This window comes from Elaeis guineensis, chromosome 1 (assembly GCF_000442705.2).
Source record: "Elaeis guineensis isolate ETL-2024a chromosome 1, EG11, whole genome shotgun sequence".
NCBI lineage: Eukaryota > Viridiplantae > Streptophyta > Magnoliopsida > Arecales > Arecaceae > Elaeis > Elaeis guineensis.
In genome coordinates this window covers 160,031,761-160,048,558 of record NC_025993.2, presented here as the reverse complement: position 1 = coordinate 160,048,558, position 16,798 = coordinate 160,031,761, and the positions used below count along the sequence as shown (strand labels likewise).

The following is a 16,798-nucleotide window of genomic DNA, read 5'->3' as shown; positions in this document are numbered from 1 at the left end:
TCGCACAAGAGAGCATCGATCAACCCCTATTGGATGAGCACGTCCTTCACCCTTGCCTGCCACAAGGAGAAATTGCTCTTACCATCGAACTTGTTGATCTCCATCTTGATTGTTCCTGTTTTCTCCATCTTCAGTCTTGCTCACCACCACTGCAATCTGCATCCTTGTACCGCCTTGCTCTGATACCACTTGTTGGGTGGATGTCTGGCCAGGACACCACCTCCCAAGATCCTTTCAGTACCATGCGATGCAGCAGGAAGAAAGAAGAAACAAAACAAAAGGAAAAACAATCAAAATACCTGGATCAGCCACAAAAGGGCTCGCCTTCACGGGGCATGCAAACTTCACTATGAAAAAAAAATTTTACAAGAGGAGACCTCACCCTCAACCCTTGTACACCCAATTCTCTCTCACCTGAAGTTCCCCTCACAAAAGCTCTCTCTCTCTTGAAGACCCCCCTGAACCCCTGAAGAGCCTGGCGACTGCTGTCCAGGAGCCTCCTGCTCCTTCTCTCTCAGCGCCCTAGCCTCTCTCTCTCCTCTGGTTCGTACGGCGGCGAGAAACCAAACCCACACCCTCTCTGTTACCTCACAGGGCCTTTTTAAGGCTTAAACCTAGTTTAAAACTTGATTAAAGAGGGATTAGGAGTCCTAAACAAAGCCAAAAAACCTCCTGGACCGTCGGATCAAGATCGAGAGCCTCCTCGGCCCTTAGATCGCACTTCGATCCACGGAATAGTGCCGTGGAGCACGAGAAATGATTGGGAAACGCCCATGCGGTCCACAGACCGCGCCGTGGACCACCCGGCCTGGATCGCGCGTCCCGCACGGGCCTGGGCCTGGGTCGCACGTCCCACGCGGGCCTGGGACGCGCGTCCCGCGCGCCGCCGCCTGCGGCCGCACCGCTGCCGCCCGCCGCCGGCGGTCCTCCGCCGCCTCGATTCTCGTGCCGACTTCAAAAGCTCGTATCTCCTCCATTCGAGCTCCGATTCAGGTGATCTTGGTCTCGTTGGACTCCGTTTTTCGCCGCGAACCTCGCTGTGGGCTCAATATGGGCTGAATCTCGAGGCGTCAAATCCTAACAATATTTTTAGATTGGGGCCAAGTTTTGATAGCAGCAACTTTTCCTTCGTCAGTTTGCACTCCCTCAGCCGAGATAACATGTCCAAGATATTCAATAGCCCAACACCCGAAAGAACACTTACTTCTTTTGGCTAACAACTGATTATCCTTTATGACTTGCAATACCAATTGCAATTGTTGGACATGTTCATCCATGCTTCGACTGTATATCAATATATCATCGAAAAACACTAAAACAAACTTGCGTAGAAATGGCTTAAGGATGGAATTCATCAAGCTTTGGAATGTAGCAGGGGCTTTAGTCAAGCGAAATGGCATGACTAAAAACTCATAGTGCCCCTCATGTGTTTTGAAAGCCGTCTTGTGTATATCAGGTTTCCACATCCGGACTTGCCAGTAGCCAGAACGGAGGTCAATCTTGGAAAATACAATAGCCCCACCCAGCACATCAAGAAGTTCTTCAATTATAGGAATGGGATATTTATCTTTCATTGTCTGATGGTTTAAAGCTCTACAGTCTATACATAAATGCAAAGAGCCATCTTCTTCTTTACCAAAACCATGAAACTTCTATAAGCACTTGTACTATCCTGAATTACACCAGCTACCTTCATCTTCTCTACTAACTGTTCAATAGCATCCTTCTGTACTCCCACATACTTGTAAGGACGGATATTGACAGGCTGAGCTCCCTCCTTTAAGGTAATGCGATGATCATTCATTCTTTTAGGTGGCAAGGACTTTGGCTCCTGGAATATTGATTCATAATCCCCCAAAAGTTTTTCCAATTCAGCCCACACTTGTTCTTTAGTGGTTAAATAAAGTTGACCCTGGTCTAGTTGTGAAAAATAGAGTCTATCACGATCACCACTATCATCATTCAATAATCTTCCATGATGCTGTAGCTCCATATTTAGGCTATTCAATTGCTTAAATCCAGTGTTCCAAGTTTCTCCTTTCAATTCACATACTATTTCATTGTTCTTAAAGGACATCTTGAGGGTTTGAAAATTCCACAAAATCTCCCCTAAAGTTGATAACCACTGAGCCCCTAAAATTAAATCATAAGCATCAAGAGAGAGAACAAATACCTCAGCTTTAAATTTCTATCCCTGCATTTCCCATGAAAATTGCTTGCAAATGGATTCACAATTCAGCTTTTGGCCATTCGCAACCTCTATTGACACCCCATGAGCTGGAGATAATTCACACTTTAATTTGTTTGCTATTCTTGCACTCAAGAAATTATGTGTACTGTCGGTATCAATCAATATATGCAGTTTCTTCCTTTGACATTCACCCTTAAGCTTCATAGTTTGAGCTCCTCTAATTCCCCACATTGCATTCAATGATAAGTGCATGTCTAGCGCATCTTCATGGTCCTCTTCTGTATCCTCAAATGTACCTTCCTCTTCACCTTCATCTACAGCCAATTGCATCACATATGCTTGTTTCTTTTTGCATTTGTGATTAGGAGTGAATTTCTCATCACACAAAAATAGAGGCCCTTGGCACACCTCTCATCCATCTCTTTATTTGTAATTCTTGGTATTTTATTAGGCAAGATATTAGGTTTTGGCACCACATTACATTACCTGAAGAGACAGCCACTGGTTCCTTCGATCCTACTGTGGGTACAGTAGTTTTGACAACTGAAAAGCTTGAACTTGCAGGCTTGGCTCCAGAACTGAAGGAATAACCTGATGATCGATGAACAGACTTAGGTTTATTCTGTATTGTAGCGATGGTTATCTCCTGCAACCTAGCCAATGAATAAGCCTCAGAGAGCGTTCTTAGTTTGAACATCTGGACAGGCATCTGTAACTCGTCCATCAATCCGAATAAAAAAAACTCAGCACCTGATCTTCACGAATGTCCGCCTTTGGATACAACTCTCAAAGGCGTCCAAATACTCTCGCAAAGAGCCTTCTTGCTTTAGATTCCTCTAGTCAGCTAGTGGGTCTTCATAAGCTTTACTACCGAACCTTGCAGATAATGCATTCCAATCACCATAAGCCAAACTTCCTTTAATCTTTATAAATCTTTGGTGCCATTGCAGGGCCCTACCCTCCAAATGAAGAACAGCTATCTTCATCTTTTCTTCTACCACCACATTAGCCACATCAAAGAAATACTCTGCTCGTAATAACCACCCTTCCAGTTCCTCTCCATTGAACTTAGGAAATTCTAGCTTCGTCGAAGGCCCCCAATTCTGTTTGGCACTCCAATTTTGATTGGATCCTCCTACTCCGCTACTACTGGCCCTTCCTTCGTTCACCACTTCCTTCTCCTTCCCTGCGAACCGCTCCATATTCTGCAAATTGAGCCCAACGATGAGTTCCTTGATCTCATCCAACACCCCCTGATTCCTAACCTCTTCTTCCTTCCTCAAATGTTCTTGCCTTGCTTCTAATTCCTACATCATAGCAGTCATCCTTCGCTCCAGCTCGTGAGAGTGAGTTCCCTCTGCCATTTTCGAGAATCGAGTTGCTCTGATCCCACTGATATGCAAAAAAAGAAAGAATGAAAACTAAACGATTCTAAACTTATATTAATTTTCAAGAAGAATACAAATGATCTAATACAACAGTATTTATTAGTTTCCCTCCAATACAGTTATGGATTAATAGAATTAACAGAACAAGAATAACGGAATCCAATACAGGTATGGAATAACCGAATTAACAAATCAAAAATAACAAAACAAGAATGCTGGCTAATTCTCTCTTCCACTTCTCAGCCTCAGCTTAACTTAATATGCCATGTGTCAGCAGCTCAACGCACCATTTCTTTATTCCCGTAACATTCTGAACTCGGAATGTTGCCATTGCTGTGTTAATAACCTTGGACTTTGTTGTTTATAATTGTTGTTTACTTCATTCCAAACAAATATTGGTAGATTATAGGGCGGCCCATCCACACCATTGAAATGAAGAATTCTTGAGAGAAGCAGGACTCAGTGGAGGTCGGATGGTGAAAGATTTTGCGTATGATAGAATGAGTCTACTGAATATTCTTTGGTGAAAGAGTTGTTCTGTGGCTTAGTGCCAATGCATGAATAGATGATACCTCCTCGCTAATGCAGAGGACCCACAGGGGCAGGGTTTGGGTCAGCCTCTCTTGCCGGTTGTTAGAAGAATTGCTTGGCAAAGACCAAGTATTTTTCCACGGTCGAGGAAATAATAAGACTGGACGGCCAAGTGATCATCTGCATCTCTTTCTACCTTTCACTAATTATTTCATATGGGATTCAACCAAGTTCAAGAAGCTCAATAGATTAGGATTCAAATGTGGATGATGATAAAATTATAAGAAGTTTTAAATAGTTGATGCATAATTACCTCTCAGATCTCCATGGTCATGTCGGGTATACATGCTCGATGGCCCCTGCGGGTACTATGAGCTGCGCAGTTTCCCTGCTGTTGCTGGTCCCTTGAAAATTTATGGCTGATGTTGTTATTATAGTCCTTGCTGTTGTTTTTTATTTTTTGGTCTACGGAAATGGGAACCGTAGGTTAGGCACAGAACTACATGTCGCGCACGTTACGTAATGGAGCGTTGGTACTTCTTTTCTGAATTCCTATCTTTATGCTGTAAGGCCCAAAACTGTTGAACTGCACCAATATCTGATATCGGTACGAGCGAGACATGGGAATGGTTTCGGGCTTCATTAGCACGACCATGGGAACCGAAACGGAACCAGATACCGATCTTTCGACGGTGTACCTGGTGAAACGGAAACCTCTGACCGCTGTCCTGTTGTGGTATTTTCGCCATTTCGGCTACGATATCCGATCCATACCCGCCGATATTTATTAGGACTCACCCTATTGCAACTCGCCACGTGCAATTATGGAATCCCCGCATCCCGAGCTCCCTTTGACTCCCTTCCACCTACCATTCAACGGAAAGAATCCTCTCCAGCTCCTATTCCTGTTTTGCCATCCGATCTTCCACCAACGGTCCAGATCTGTTTACTACCTGACGCCAAAGGTCTATGGGGTCCACTCACGTGGGCCGTTGGGGCTGCCCAGCGTCGCGTTGTCCTCCTGCGGCCCAGAGCGGCGACAGCGACGGCGTCGCAGGCTCTCTCACGCCTCTCTGCGAAATCGAAAGCGAGAGAAAGAGAAAGAGAGGGGGACAAAAAGCTCTCATCTTGATTTAATTTGCTCCTCTTCCAAAAAGGTACGTTAAGACGCACCCATCTGTCTTTTTCGCCGATTTTGCCTCTCTTTATATTTCCACGAGATTCTTTCTCCTTAATTCTATCGGTTCCTGCTGTTTGCGTCGAAATTCCAGGTTGTCAGACTCTGATAATTTTCCTTTTTATTTTCTAGTTAATTTATACGTTGATATGTTCTAATCTGCTGTCTAGAATCTTTAGATCTAGCTGCTGGTGATGGAATTACGTTTTTCCTATGATTGGAATCTCTTTGGATCCGTCGCTTTAAAATTTATGAGCTGCATTAGGTTTTTCTGTTCCTCGATATTTGGTTTTTAAGAGAACTCCTTTTTGAATGTCGAAAAAATGATTGATTTCGTTGGTACTTTTCATATATGTACATTTTTCTTACAAGATTTTGTTAATCTGCTCGTAAGAATTGTTTTGAAAATTGAAACTGGGTTTGTGCAGTTTCAAGATTTGTACTTGACACCAGAATTGGATGTTACCAACAATGGGCGGCTCTGTGGAATTTGACACCAATCGTTGGATCTGGAATGGGGCGTGCTATCCCCAGTTGGTTGGGCTTGGCGGGATTATGATCACCATTGCCATTCTCTGGCTCTCAACCGGCTATTTCGGTGGAATTGGAGTTCCATACTTCCCGTACTTCTGGCTGGATTTAGGCATCTTCTGCAAGAAGAAAGATAGGAAGAGGCCAGTGAGGGTCTACATGGACGGGTGCTTCGACCTCATGCACTATGGCCATGCGAATGCATTGCGGCAGGCCAAGGCTTTGGGGGATGAATTGGTGGTTGGAGTTGTCAGTGATGAAGAGATTGTGGCCAACAAGGGTCCTCCTGTTTTGTCTATGGAAGAGAGGTATGCTTGTAGAGCTATTTCTCCTTTATTTTCTGGGTCAAAAATGATCGGCCATTATAAATTTCACTTGGTTTTGAAGTCTGTTTATTATTGTGTCCAACATCTTTGGTCAAAATTTTCCTAAGCAATGCAGAAATCTAATTGTTTACAACTTTTTTCTGAAGGTTCATAAGTTAGATTAACATATTTCTTGGTTTAAATGTTTTGAGGTATTCATAGTGGGATCTGGTCAGAAGACTTGATTGTAGGAAATGTCTAACTGAAATTAGTATTGTTTATTATTGTGTCCAACGTCTTTGATCAAATTTTCCTACGCAATGCAGAAATCTAATGGTTTACAACTTTTTTTGAAGGTTCATAAGCTAGATTAACATATTTCTTAGTTCTACATGTTTTGAGGTATTCATAGTGGGATCAGGTCAGAAGACTTGATGGTAGGAAATGTCTAACAGAAATTACTATTACTTAATTATTGCTAAATAATGATGGCAAAACTTGTCCAGAAAGAAGTTTGGTCTATTTTTTTGTTGAAATATGACCATATCTAACATCTTAAGCAGCTCTTTAACCCTTAAGACAATGTTGAGGTCAAAGATTCAAATTCTCCGTTGCTTCACCAGATCTCTTGATTCTATCCTTGGGATATTTAAGAGTTTTGTTAAAGTTCAGCATTTTATTTTGTGATACATTGGTTTTCCAAACAAATTTAGACAAGTGGAAGGGTGATACCATTACATCAATCTTCAGTTTGTTGATTGTAGTAGGAAAATGCCCATGTATTTTGGAAGTTCATAAGCTTAAAATTTTGGTATCTATCTTTGCAAGTCCTATATCTGCTCTAATCGAGTTTAAAATGACTTCCAGGTTGATCCTTGTCAGTGGGCTCAAGTGGGTGGATGAGGTCATTGCAAATGCTCCTTATGCAATCACTGAAGAATTCATGAACACCCTTTTCAATAAATACAACATTGACTACATTATACATGGAGATGATCCTTGCTTACTACCTGATGGAACTGATGCTTATGGACCAGCTAAGAAGGCAGGGCGTTATAAGCAAATCAAGCGCACGGAAGGTGTCTCAAGCACTGATATTGTTGGTCTGATACTGTAACACCTGCTCAGTGCTACTTAGATATGGCAATTTTATTGTGATACTTCACATTTGTTTGAAAACTTGTTTAAAGTAAATAGCTGTTTCATAAAGCTGTTAATGTTTACTCTTCTATACATTTTAAGTAGTGTCCTAGTAAGGCAAGAAGGGATTCACGATGAACTTCAAATTTGTTGCTAATGTCATGCTATGTTTTTCTTTTTCACAAGTTTATGCAGAAACAGAATTGTGTGGTTTATATTTCCATAAAAAGTTTATATACAGTATTTCTCAGCCTTCTGTATTGCAAACTTATTCTGCCAGTGTACCAGAACTTATTGCATGTTATTCTTTTTTAGGCAGAATATTATCATCATTGAGAGGTAGAGAAGTGGATAAGAATCATAATAAGGCATCTCAGTCTGAACCTCGTGGCTCAATTAGAACACAGCTATCTCATTTTCTGCCTACATCTCGTCGGATCATGCAGTTTTCCAATGGGAAGGTATGATTTCTTGTAATTTTCTTAGAAAGACAATATATGTTAAATTCCCTGACATCTATTGATTGTATAATTGCCTGAATCCTCTAATCATCCAGAAAAGAAAAAATAACTTCACTTTACTGATTCTCAACCAACATGAGCATTCTGATGGTATTTTTTTTTAGCTCCATAGAGTTGGCTGTGTCTCCTAGCCATGGTGCTGTACTATCATCCATCAATGGGCACATAATTCATATCTTATACTCAAGAGATAGTGTAGCTTTACCCTAATAAATCATATACTCCTCTGCTTAGTTATGGATTACATTCTCAATGAAATTGATGAACCAGATATTGAAGAACCAGAACAACTAACAGATACAGTAATGCCTTTAATGTTTTATACATTCCATCTTGGCAATGACCTCAGGATGCAGTGAGATTTAATATCAATAATATGCTAGTTGCACACGTCAGTTATGTTTCTTTGATGTCATGATCAGGGGCGGCTCAACATATTTGAAGGCCTAAAGCTAAAAACTAAAATATAATTATTTAATTAAAATTTATATAATTTTTTATTAAATTTTTTTTTAAATTTTTTGAGATGCAAAATTTTTAATTTAATTTTTATAATCAAATTCTCTTAATATTTCTTTTTCAATTGATAATATAACCAATTCATTTAATCTTTCTTGAGACATTGCTGACCTTAAGTAAGATTTTATTAATTTTAATTTTGAAAAACTTCTTTCTGCCGAAGCAACACTTACTGGAATTGTTAACATTATTCTAAAAGCAATATATGCATTTGGAAAAGAGTCGAGTCGTCTTATATGATTGAGTATATCCATTGGACTGTTATCTTCTACTTGTATAATTTTTTTAAAAATTTTTAGCTCTGAAAATAAATCTAAACCATCAATATCAGAGTAGTTATTATATTTTAAAGAACACTCAAGATTAAGATAATATTCTTTCAAACTATTATTATCTAATGACTTCAATTTTTTACCACTAAATAGAAAACCAAAAATATTTTTATATATCTTAAATTGTTCAAATCTATTTTGGAGTGAAAAAATTGCTTGATCTACTATATATAAGAAATAATCAATTCTAAATGATTCTTCAAGAGATTTTGTTATTTCATTGTCAACATTCTCATCAAATTGTTTCTTTCTGCGAATGATACGCTTATCATGAAATTTAGGTTCTATTTTCATTTCAGATCCAATTTCTTTAGAAGAAATTATAGCGGATGCAAATCTATCTTCTCTATATTTTTCAAAAAAAGAAAGAAGACCTTTTAATTATTCTATAGCAACATCAATATGCATATCTGTTAATTGTAAACTTTTGCTAACTGAGTTAACAGCAAATAATATATCATACCAAATAGTCATGCCCAATAAAAACTCAAAATTTTCAAGCTCATATGTTGCTAAGCAATTAGCTTCGGTTTTAGTTTTAGGATCTTCACTAACTTCTGCTAATTCCAATAAAGCATCTCTTATTTGTGGAGCTTGAAATCTTATTGCTTTAATACTTTCAATACGACTTTCCCAACGTGTTTGTGATAATGATTTAAGAGTTAAACCAGAAATATTATCTTGCAAAATTTTTCATCGTTTAGTAGAAGAAGAAAATAGTGAATAGATACGTTGTACCACTCCAAAAAATGATATAGCTTTAGTACAAGAACTAGCCATATCACAAAGTACTAAATTTAGACTATGACAACCACATGGTGTATAAAAGGATCTAGGATTTATATCTAAAAGTTTTTTTTGCACTCTTTGCTGTTTGCCCTTCATATTAGATCCATTATCATATCCTTGTCCTCTTAAATTATTAATATCAAGTCCATTATATTTTATTTCATCCATAATGACATCAAAAAGACCTTTTCTAGTTGTGTCATCTACTTTTAAGAATTCAAAAAAATATTCCATAATTTTGATTGGACTTGATGAAATATCTACACATCACAATATAAAAGACATTTGCTCTTTATGACTTGTATCTGGAGTGCAATCAAGTTTTATTGAAAAATATTTTGCTTCTAAAATTTTTTTAATAATTTTATTTTTAATTTCATTTGCTAACAAATTTATCAATTCATTTTGTATATTATGTCCAAGGTAATGGGTATGAATTTTATCATCTTTAATACGTCGAATATGTTCTTGCATTACCGGATTGAATTCTGCAATCATTTCAATTAGACTTAAAAAATTTTCATTATTTTTTTGATAGATCTTTTCATTTTTTCCACGAAAAGCTAAATTATTTTTACTAAGAGTTTTTACTACAGCAAAAATTCTTAATAAGACTTTTTTTCAATGTTCTTCATCTTTATTTATTTGTTCTTGAATACTTTTATCAATTGTTTTATTTTTCAATAGTCTCATTTCTAAATCAATCCATGAACACATATTAATAACATGCTCATTACTCATCTCATGACTCTTAAGTTTAGCACTAAGATTTCTCCAATCTCTACTACCAACATTAGCTAGTTTACTTATACTAGAAGCAGAATTAAATAATTTGTAACAAAAATAAAATACTCTGTTTAAGTCTTTTGAATAAACTAGCCATCTTCTTTCATGCTTCTCTCTGTTTGTCAACTTTTGAATATAGTGTGTAGTAGAAAAATATCTTGAAAATTCATCTTTAGGAAAATCTATATCATCAATTCTAATTGGACCTTTTTCTACTAATAAATCTCTCAAATTTGTATTAATATTTGTCCATTGACTTGGATCATAAATATTTTTAAGAATGCAATCATTTAAATAACCGATTGATTCTCTTCACTATGACTTTGAAGATTATCTTGAATCTCTTCGTTGACTTTTTCTTGTTCTAATATTTCATTATCATTTAATTCTAAAAGATTATTAACTTATTCATTTAAAGAACATTCATCAATATTTTTTAATTTATTATTTTTATTACTTGTAAAAAATTTATCGAGAGCTCCTTTTTGAGATTGTATTAAACTTTCAATTCTTCTTTTTTTTTGAAGCTTTGAATAACCAGATTCATATTTTCAAGTTGACATATTTAAATTCTTATTATGAATTATCAAAAAGATATAACTATTATAATTATTTTATATTTCTTAAATAGCCAATACAAGATCAACAATCAAAATTTTTAATTCAATGAATCAAATATTAAATAAAATAAAGATAATATATAATAATATAATATAAATTTTAAATTAAATAAAAAATAGATAAAGATTAGAATAATAGTACCCGATTGTTTCATGCTGATTGCAAATGAGAATAATAGCACCCGATTGTTGAATGCTGTGTAAAATATGGAGCATCCACTGCAATACTATTCCACAATATTTTTATCAATTATCAAAATATAACAATATAAAAAAAAAGAAGCAACTCAGGTTAATTTTATAAAAGATAGAAAATAACCGTTATTGAAAAAACTTACCGTTGTACCAGATTAATTACCCGCTGTTAATCTGAAAGCTGCCTGCCGCCCGCCGCCCTTTTTGTTTTTTTCGTTTTCTCCCACGCTATCTCCCACTGTCCCACGCTACCTGCCCACTACATTTTCACCCATTTGTAATCTGCCACGTGTTTCTGATTTTTTTTAAAAAAAAAAAATCGATGCCACAGTCCTTTTGTCTTCCACTGCTCTGTGGCTGTGACCGGTCACCGGCCGATCGGCCATCGGCGACAGGCGACTTCTCACTCTCGGACCGAGCGGGAAGGGGGGACTTGGGGGCTGCGCAGGCCGCAGGGTCCGACAGGGGCCAGGGAGGGGCCTTCTTCCGGGCTCTGGCTTTCGAGAAACGAAAAGAAATCGTTTCCGACAGACCGGCGGCCCGCCGGCCCGGCGCACTGAGCGGGGCGGAGGGGGAGTGCCGAAAAATAAAAAAAAATGAAGAAACTTACTGATGGAGGTCGGGGGGGTGGACCACTCACCGATGAAGGTGTGGTCCGTGTGGACTGTGGAGCCGACGAGCCGTGGTGGTCTTGGACCTCCTCACCTCCTGGTGGTCTTGCCTTGCCGCCTTGTCGGCTAGGGAGGCCTTGCCGGGCCGGAGAGACCGGGACTGGTGGAGCGTGGACTTGGAGGCGGGACTGGGACGCCGGAGGCAGAGACATGGAGGCGGAGGCGGGATCGGGACGCTGGGATGCGCCGATGCGGTTACTGATGGAGCGTGGAGGTGGGATCGGGACGCCGGACGGCCGGAGGCTGGATCGGGATGCCAGGATGCGGTCACTGATGGAGCGTGGAGGCAGGACCGGGATGCCGGATGACCGGAGGCGGAGGCTGGACCGCGATGCCGGGATGCGAGAGAGCGGGGGGCCTCCTGGGGGCGGGGCCCTAAGGCAAGGGCTTCGGTGGCTTTGCCCTTCAGCCGCCCCGGGTCATGATATTCTAGATTTCTCGAAGTGCCTATCCCAACAACTAACAGATTGAGTTCTAACCTTGAAGCCTTCCCTTATAGCCATAGAAATCACTTCAGAGTTCAGACTGAGTTTATTTTGGCATCTTTCATTATGTACCTTTTGACATGTACCAGGTCTGTAGATCGAGTGTCTAAGAATACTTTTGGACCTATTAATCAGCTTGAAACAAACCTGGTTATAGAGAATTTGAAATAGGTTCCATTAGAGACCTTTACAACTTAGAAAAGCCTACCAATAGAAATTACATTTAAAAGATAATTAATTAGATCCAAGCTGGCCTGATCCAGATCCATCAGAAGTATTCTTGATGGTGGACCTGGCAGTGATAAGACCTGGTTCAGCATCCTAAAGTTAAATGGTTTTGTAATATATTTATTTGAATTATAGAATACTTAATGCATTGTCCTATATTAAGTAATTGCTTTGTGTTTCTAATGTAGGGACCTGAACCAGATGCTCGTGTGGTGTATATAGATGGTGCTTTTGATCTTTTCCACGCTGGTCATGTTGAGGTACATCCTTATGAAAGTCTTACTTTAGCCGCAGATATTACCTTCATGAATTTTATGGTCTTCAGGTTTTTTCCTTGACCCTTTCTTTTTCATCTTCCTAGGTTTTGCATCCTCAAATACTAGTGATATGTTTGGGTTATTGTTCTCTTTTACAATGATTTCATCTTTGAAATATTCTATATATTAAGAGATTTGAGCATGTGCATTGATTTTGGCATCGTATTCATATGCAACTTCTCATTTATTCCAATGTGCTCAGGTCCCTTTGGGATTTTTTTTTTTATTTTATTTTTTTGTGTGAAGGGGGGGGGGGGGGTGGAGCAGGGGGGGCTGGAGGAGGGGAAGAGTTAGGAGTCTTAACATTTATAGTTATATAAACAATATAACAAATGGCGTGAAGGAACTTCTATAGGGGGTTCATAATCCTAAACTAACATAGTAGCATTGGTTCATACCAAGAAAAGCTTGGCATCATAGGAGTTATGGTGGTGATTAAGAGTTTGCTAGGCTGTCATGATGTAATGTGGGGTTTAGCAGTTAGACGGACTCTAGTGTTATTCAGATATGATTATGCCATATAGTAAAAACTAAGTGATCATGGACATTCAAGGTTTCTAGCATAATGAAATTATAGTTTAAGGACAATAGATCTATGGATAGCAAAGCAAACAAAGATACAAGAACAAGAGATTTACTTGGGTTTGTCATACGCCCTATGTCCAAAGATGGAGACAATTAGAGAAAGCTTCACTAATAATGGAGAAAGTACAAAGAGGAGAAAATCCTAAAAGTTTTAAGTCTCTTGGGATGGGGGTATCCCGGTTTCTCCATGAAAAGAGATGCCCCGCTCTCCCACCTTGTTCTAGTGGCAGTTTGCGTTGAGAGTCCCATAGGTACCCTCCATTGCTCCTCTTCTCCTTTCCTTTTTTTCTTTCTGTCTTTTCATTCTTTATTTTCTTTTTTACTTTTTTCATTCCTTTTTTTCTCTCTTCTTTTCTTTCTTTCCTTTTTTTCTTCGTCTTTCCTTTCACTTTTTCTTTTTCTTCATCTTTCCTTCGTTTTTTTCTTTCCTTTTTCTTCTTCTCTCCCTACATGGATGGGTTTCCGAGTCCTGTCCCATTTCTCACAAAAATGGGATGGGATGGGATGGCTGGGATGCTCCCCATCCCTCCAAGACTTAAAAACTTGTCCCAAATTATAAAAACTTTTTGATCTCACAAGATCTTGAGAGCTTCAAAAACAAAGGCATAATCCCAGAAGCTCTGGGACGGGAAAAGTATATATCTATCTATCTATATGTATGTATGTATGTATGTATGTATGTATGTACACCTCAAAACGGTCCAGTCATTGCAATTGGCCTTAGCCCTTAGAGCCGAGGACTTGAGAACAGAGGCCCAAAATGCAATTGGCCTTAGCCCTTAGAGCCGAGGACTTGAGAACAGAGGCCCTTTTGGTAGCATGTCCTCTAAACACAAGGCACCCAACGTATCAGAAACTAAAGGACAAAGCTCAGGCTATCAACTAGCAAATGGTATCTTTTCACAGACAGCTCACCATCGGTGCATATCCCAGATGGTTTTCTGGTTGGCTGGATGTTGTGTGTTTGAGTGCCTTTATGGATGCATGTGATGTATTTTCTGCTGGATTACAGGTGGATCGAGCAGATGGGCCCATATTTCCTAGTTTGTTTTGTTGCCTGTTGCCAAAAGAGTTCTACCCTCTCCTATCTGGCCAGCACTAAACCTTGAGCGTACTACTGAAAAGTAAACAAAAGAATAGACATAGGTCTAGAAGACTGTCATGAGATCATTGCCTCAAGGCATAATATTTCTCTTTTGTTTTTGTAGATATCATTTATTCTTTCTCTCAAGAGTTGTTTCTGACACCATTTCTCTTTGTCTACTTTTAATTTTTGATGTTTTTTTTTTTTTTTTTAGAGAAATCAGCTTTATGATTAAGTTGGAGTTTTGCTGCTATATGCAGATCCTAAGATGTGCTAGACAACTTGGAGATTTTCTACTTGTAGGTGTCCATGGTGACCAAACCGTGAGGTATTTCTCATAACTAGTTGGATTCGAGTTTGTAAAAAATAAAAGAAAAGTTCCATGAAAGTAATGAAAGCAATATGATATTATTGAGATTTATAAGTTTTAATTCATATTCTGCAATTTTTTTTCTAAAATATGGTTTTTAATAGTTTTTAACAAGCATTTAATGCAGTGAAAGGAGAGGATGTCATCCTGTAATGCACCTCCATGAACGTAGCCTCAGTGTACTTGCATGCCGATATGTTGATGAAGTCATCATTGGTGCTCCTTGGGAAGTTACCAGAGATATGGTGCGTGCACCACAAAACATTTATCTGGATTAGACAGCTTCTTCTGCCTTAGCAACCTAAAAATTGGCTTAATTTTTCACATCCATGAATTAAGCTTTCTAAACGTGATTTGAATTGTTTATTTTTTGAACAATTTGGTATCATGTCAGAAATAGATAGAGTTTGTTAAATCTGTCCAGTTAAAATCTTTCAAGTGAAATAGAGCAGTAGATCAGATTGTAGACCATTTATCCTTTATTAGAAGCGCTGGCTTGTGGGTGGTGCATGGTTGAATGGCTTTTCAATTAGACTGAAAACAATAATTTCATGTGAAACTTTTCTAGTAGTTACTTGTCTGTTATATCTGAAAAATTTGCATGCATGAAGTTTGGGCCTTGGACTGCTCTGAAACTAATTACTATGCACTAATCTGTCCATGTACCTACCATAAGGTATGTGCTTCACTTTATGATTTCATACAAGTTTGACAGTCAATATGGATATTGCAGTCTTATTTATCATTAGAGTCATATTTCCATGCTTGGGAAATCTGCAAAAGAAACAGTAAAACATAGACCTTCCATGTGAGAAAGAGTAAAACCCTGGATGTGCTTGGTCTGCTGTTCATTCACTAAAGTGATAGATTTTTTTTTTCATGCCATGATATCTTTGCTACAATTATTAGATTCAAATCTGACCCTTCTTTCTCTCTCTCTCTCTCTCTCTCTCTTCTTCTTCTTCTTCTTCTTCTTCTTCTTCTTCTTTTTTGCTGAACTTGAGCAGATTACTACATTCAATATATCATTGGTTGTTCATGGGACGGTAGCTGAGGGAAGTTGTAATGTAAGTTCCTAAAACATGGGTAGCTTGTTCTTTGAAATAGGTCGTTTTATTTTCATTGTCTTCCTGCAATTTGGAATTAATTTTAAGGATCTTGCCTGTGATAGAATGAGGTTGACCCATATGCTACACCGAAGAGCATGGGAATTTTCAAGACAATTGCAAGCCCTAAAAATATCACTTCAACATCGGTAGCTAGGAGAATAATTGATAATCATGAAGCTTACAAGGTATTCACCATGTCTATTGCATTTTTTCAGAATTGAGTTTCTTGTTATATCATTTGTTTTTGGTGTATGACAAGGATAATGGTTTTTCTTCTACTGATGTTGACTAAAGACATGCAGATATGATTCTTGTCTTTAATCAGTCTTACTCCTTTGCTGCTTTGTTTTTTTTTTTTTTTCCAAAAAAAAAAATGTCTTCAGTGAACTAACAGCTATATCTTCAAACATTCTGGCTAATTGTTGCAGAAACGGAATGCCAAAAAGAGCAAAAGTGAGAACAGATATTATGCAGAGAAGAAATTTGTGTCCGAAGATTGATCCTACATGTTATTTATTTTTTGGTATCTAATGGCTAAGAACGAGATTCACATATCAAATGGGAGATCAGGGATTAACCACGCACATTTCATGACTTTTCGGCCATGGAAAGTAGACGTGCAGACTTGCTCTTCCCCATTTCAATTTATATGACAGTGTCCTACTCCATACAGGGAGAAGGAAAAACAGAGTTCAGTGCAGTCGGGAAAGCAGATGATACTCATACTGCGGTGGTGTTCCCCAATGCCTACATTAGAGAAAAGGAGCAAGCTAAAATTTCTCATATTATTTGGTTGATGAAAGGGTCTCTTTTTTTTTTTTATCTAGATTTGTGTTGTATCAGTAGGCAAAACAAGTATAGCACCACAATATGGTTTGAAATTTGATTAAAATGAGTCATACGAGACCAAATTATGAAGCTCAG

General features: G+C 38.4%; 1 protein-coding gene across 3 annotated transcripts; it reads left to right on the top strand.

Moving 5' to 3' along the window:
• The first annotated feature begins 5,110 nt into the window (after positions 1–5,110).
• Positions 5,111–16,797, top strand: LOC105039347 (ethanolamine-phosphate cytidylyltransferase). 3 transcript variants are annotated; one of them, XM_010915482.4, is made up of 10 exons: positions 5,111–5,267; positions 5,716–6,126; positions 6,991–7,226; positions 7,579–7,724; positions 12,598–12,669; positions 14,656–14,723; positions 14,893–15,010; positions 15,773–15,832; positions 15,937–16,059; positions 16,303–16,797. In XM_010915482.4, exons 2-10 carry the CDS (start codon positions 5,747–5,749, stop codon positions 16,372–16,374), a joined length of 1,275 nt encoding a protein of 424 aa, XP_010913784.1. In that variant the 5' UTR covers positions 5,111–5,267; positions 5,716–5,746; the 3' UTR covers positions 16,375–16,797. The 3 variants fall into 3 exon arrangements, with proteins under 3 accessions (XP_010913784.1, XP_010913785.1, XP_019703538.1); XM_010915483.4 differs by having other exon boundaries at positions 5,259–5,381; XM_019847979.3 differs by lacking the exon at positions 5,111–5,267 and adding an exon at positions 5,449–5,626.
• The last annotated feature ends 1 nt before the right edge of the window (position 16,798 follows it).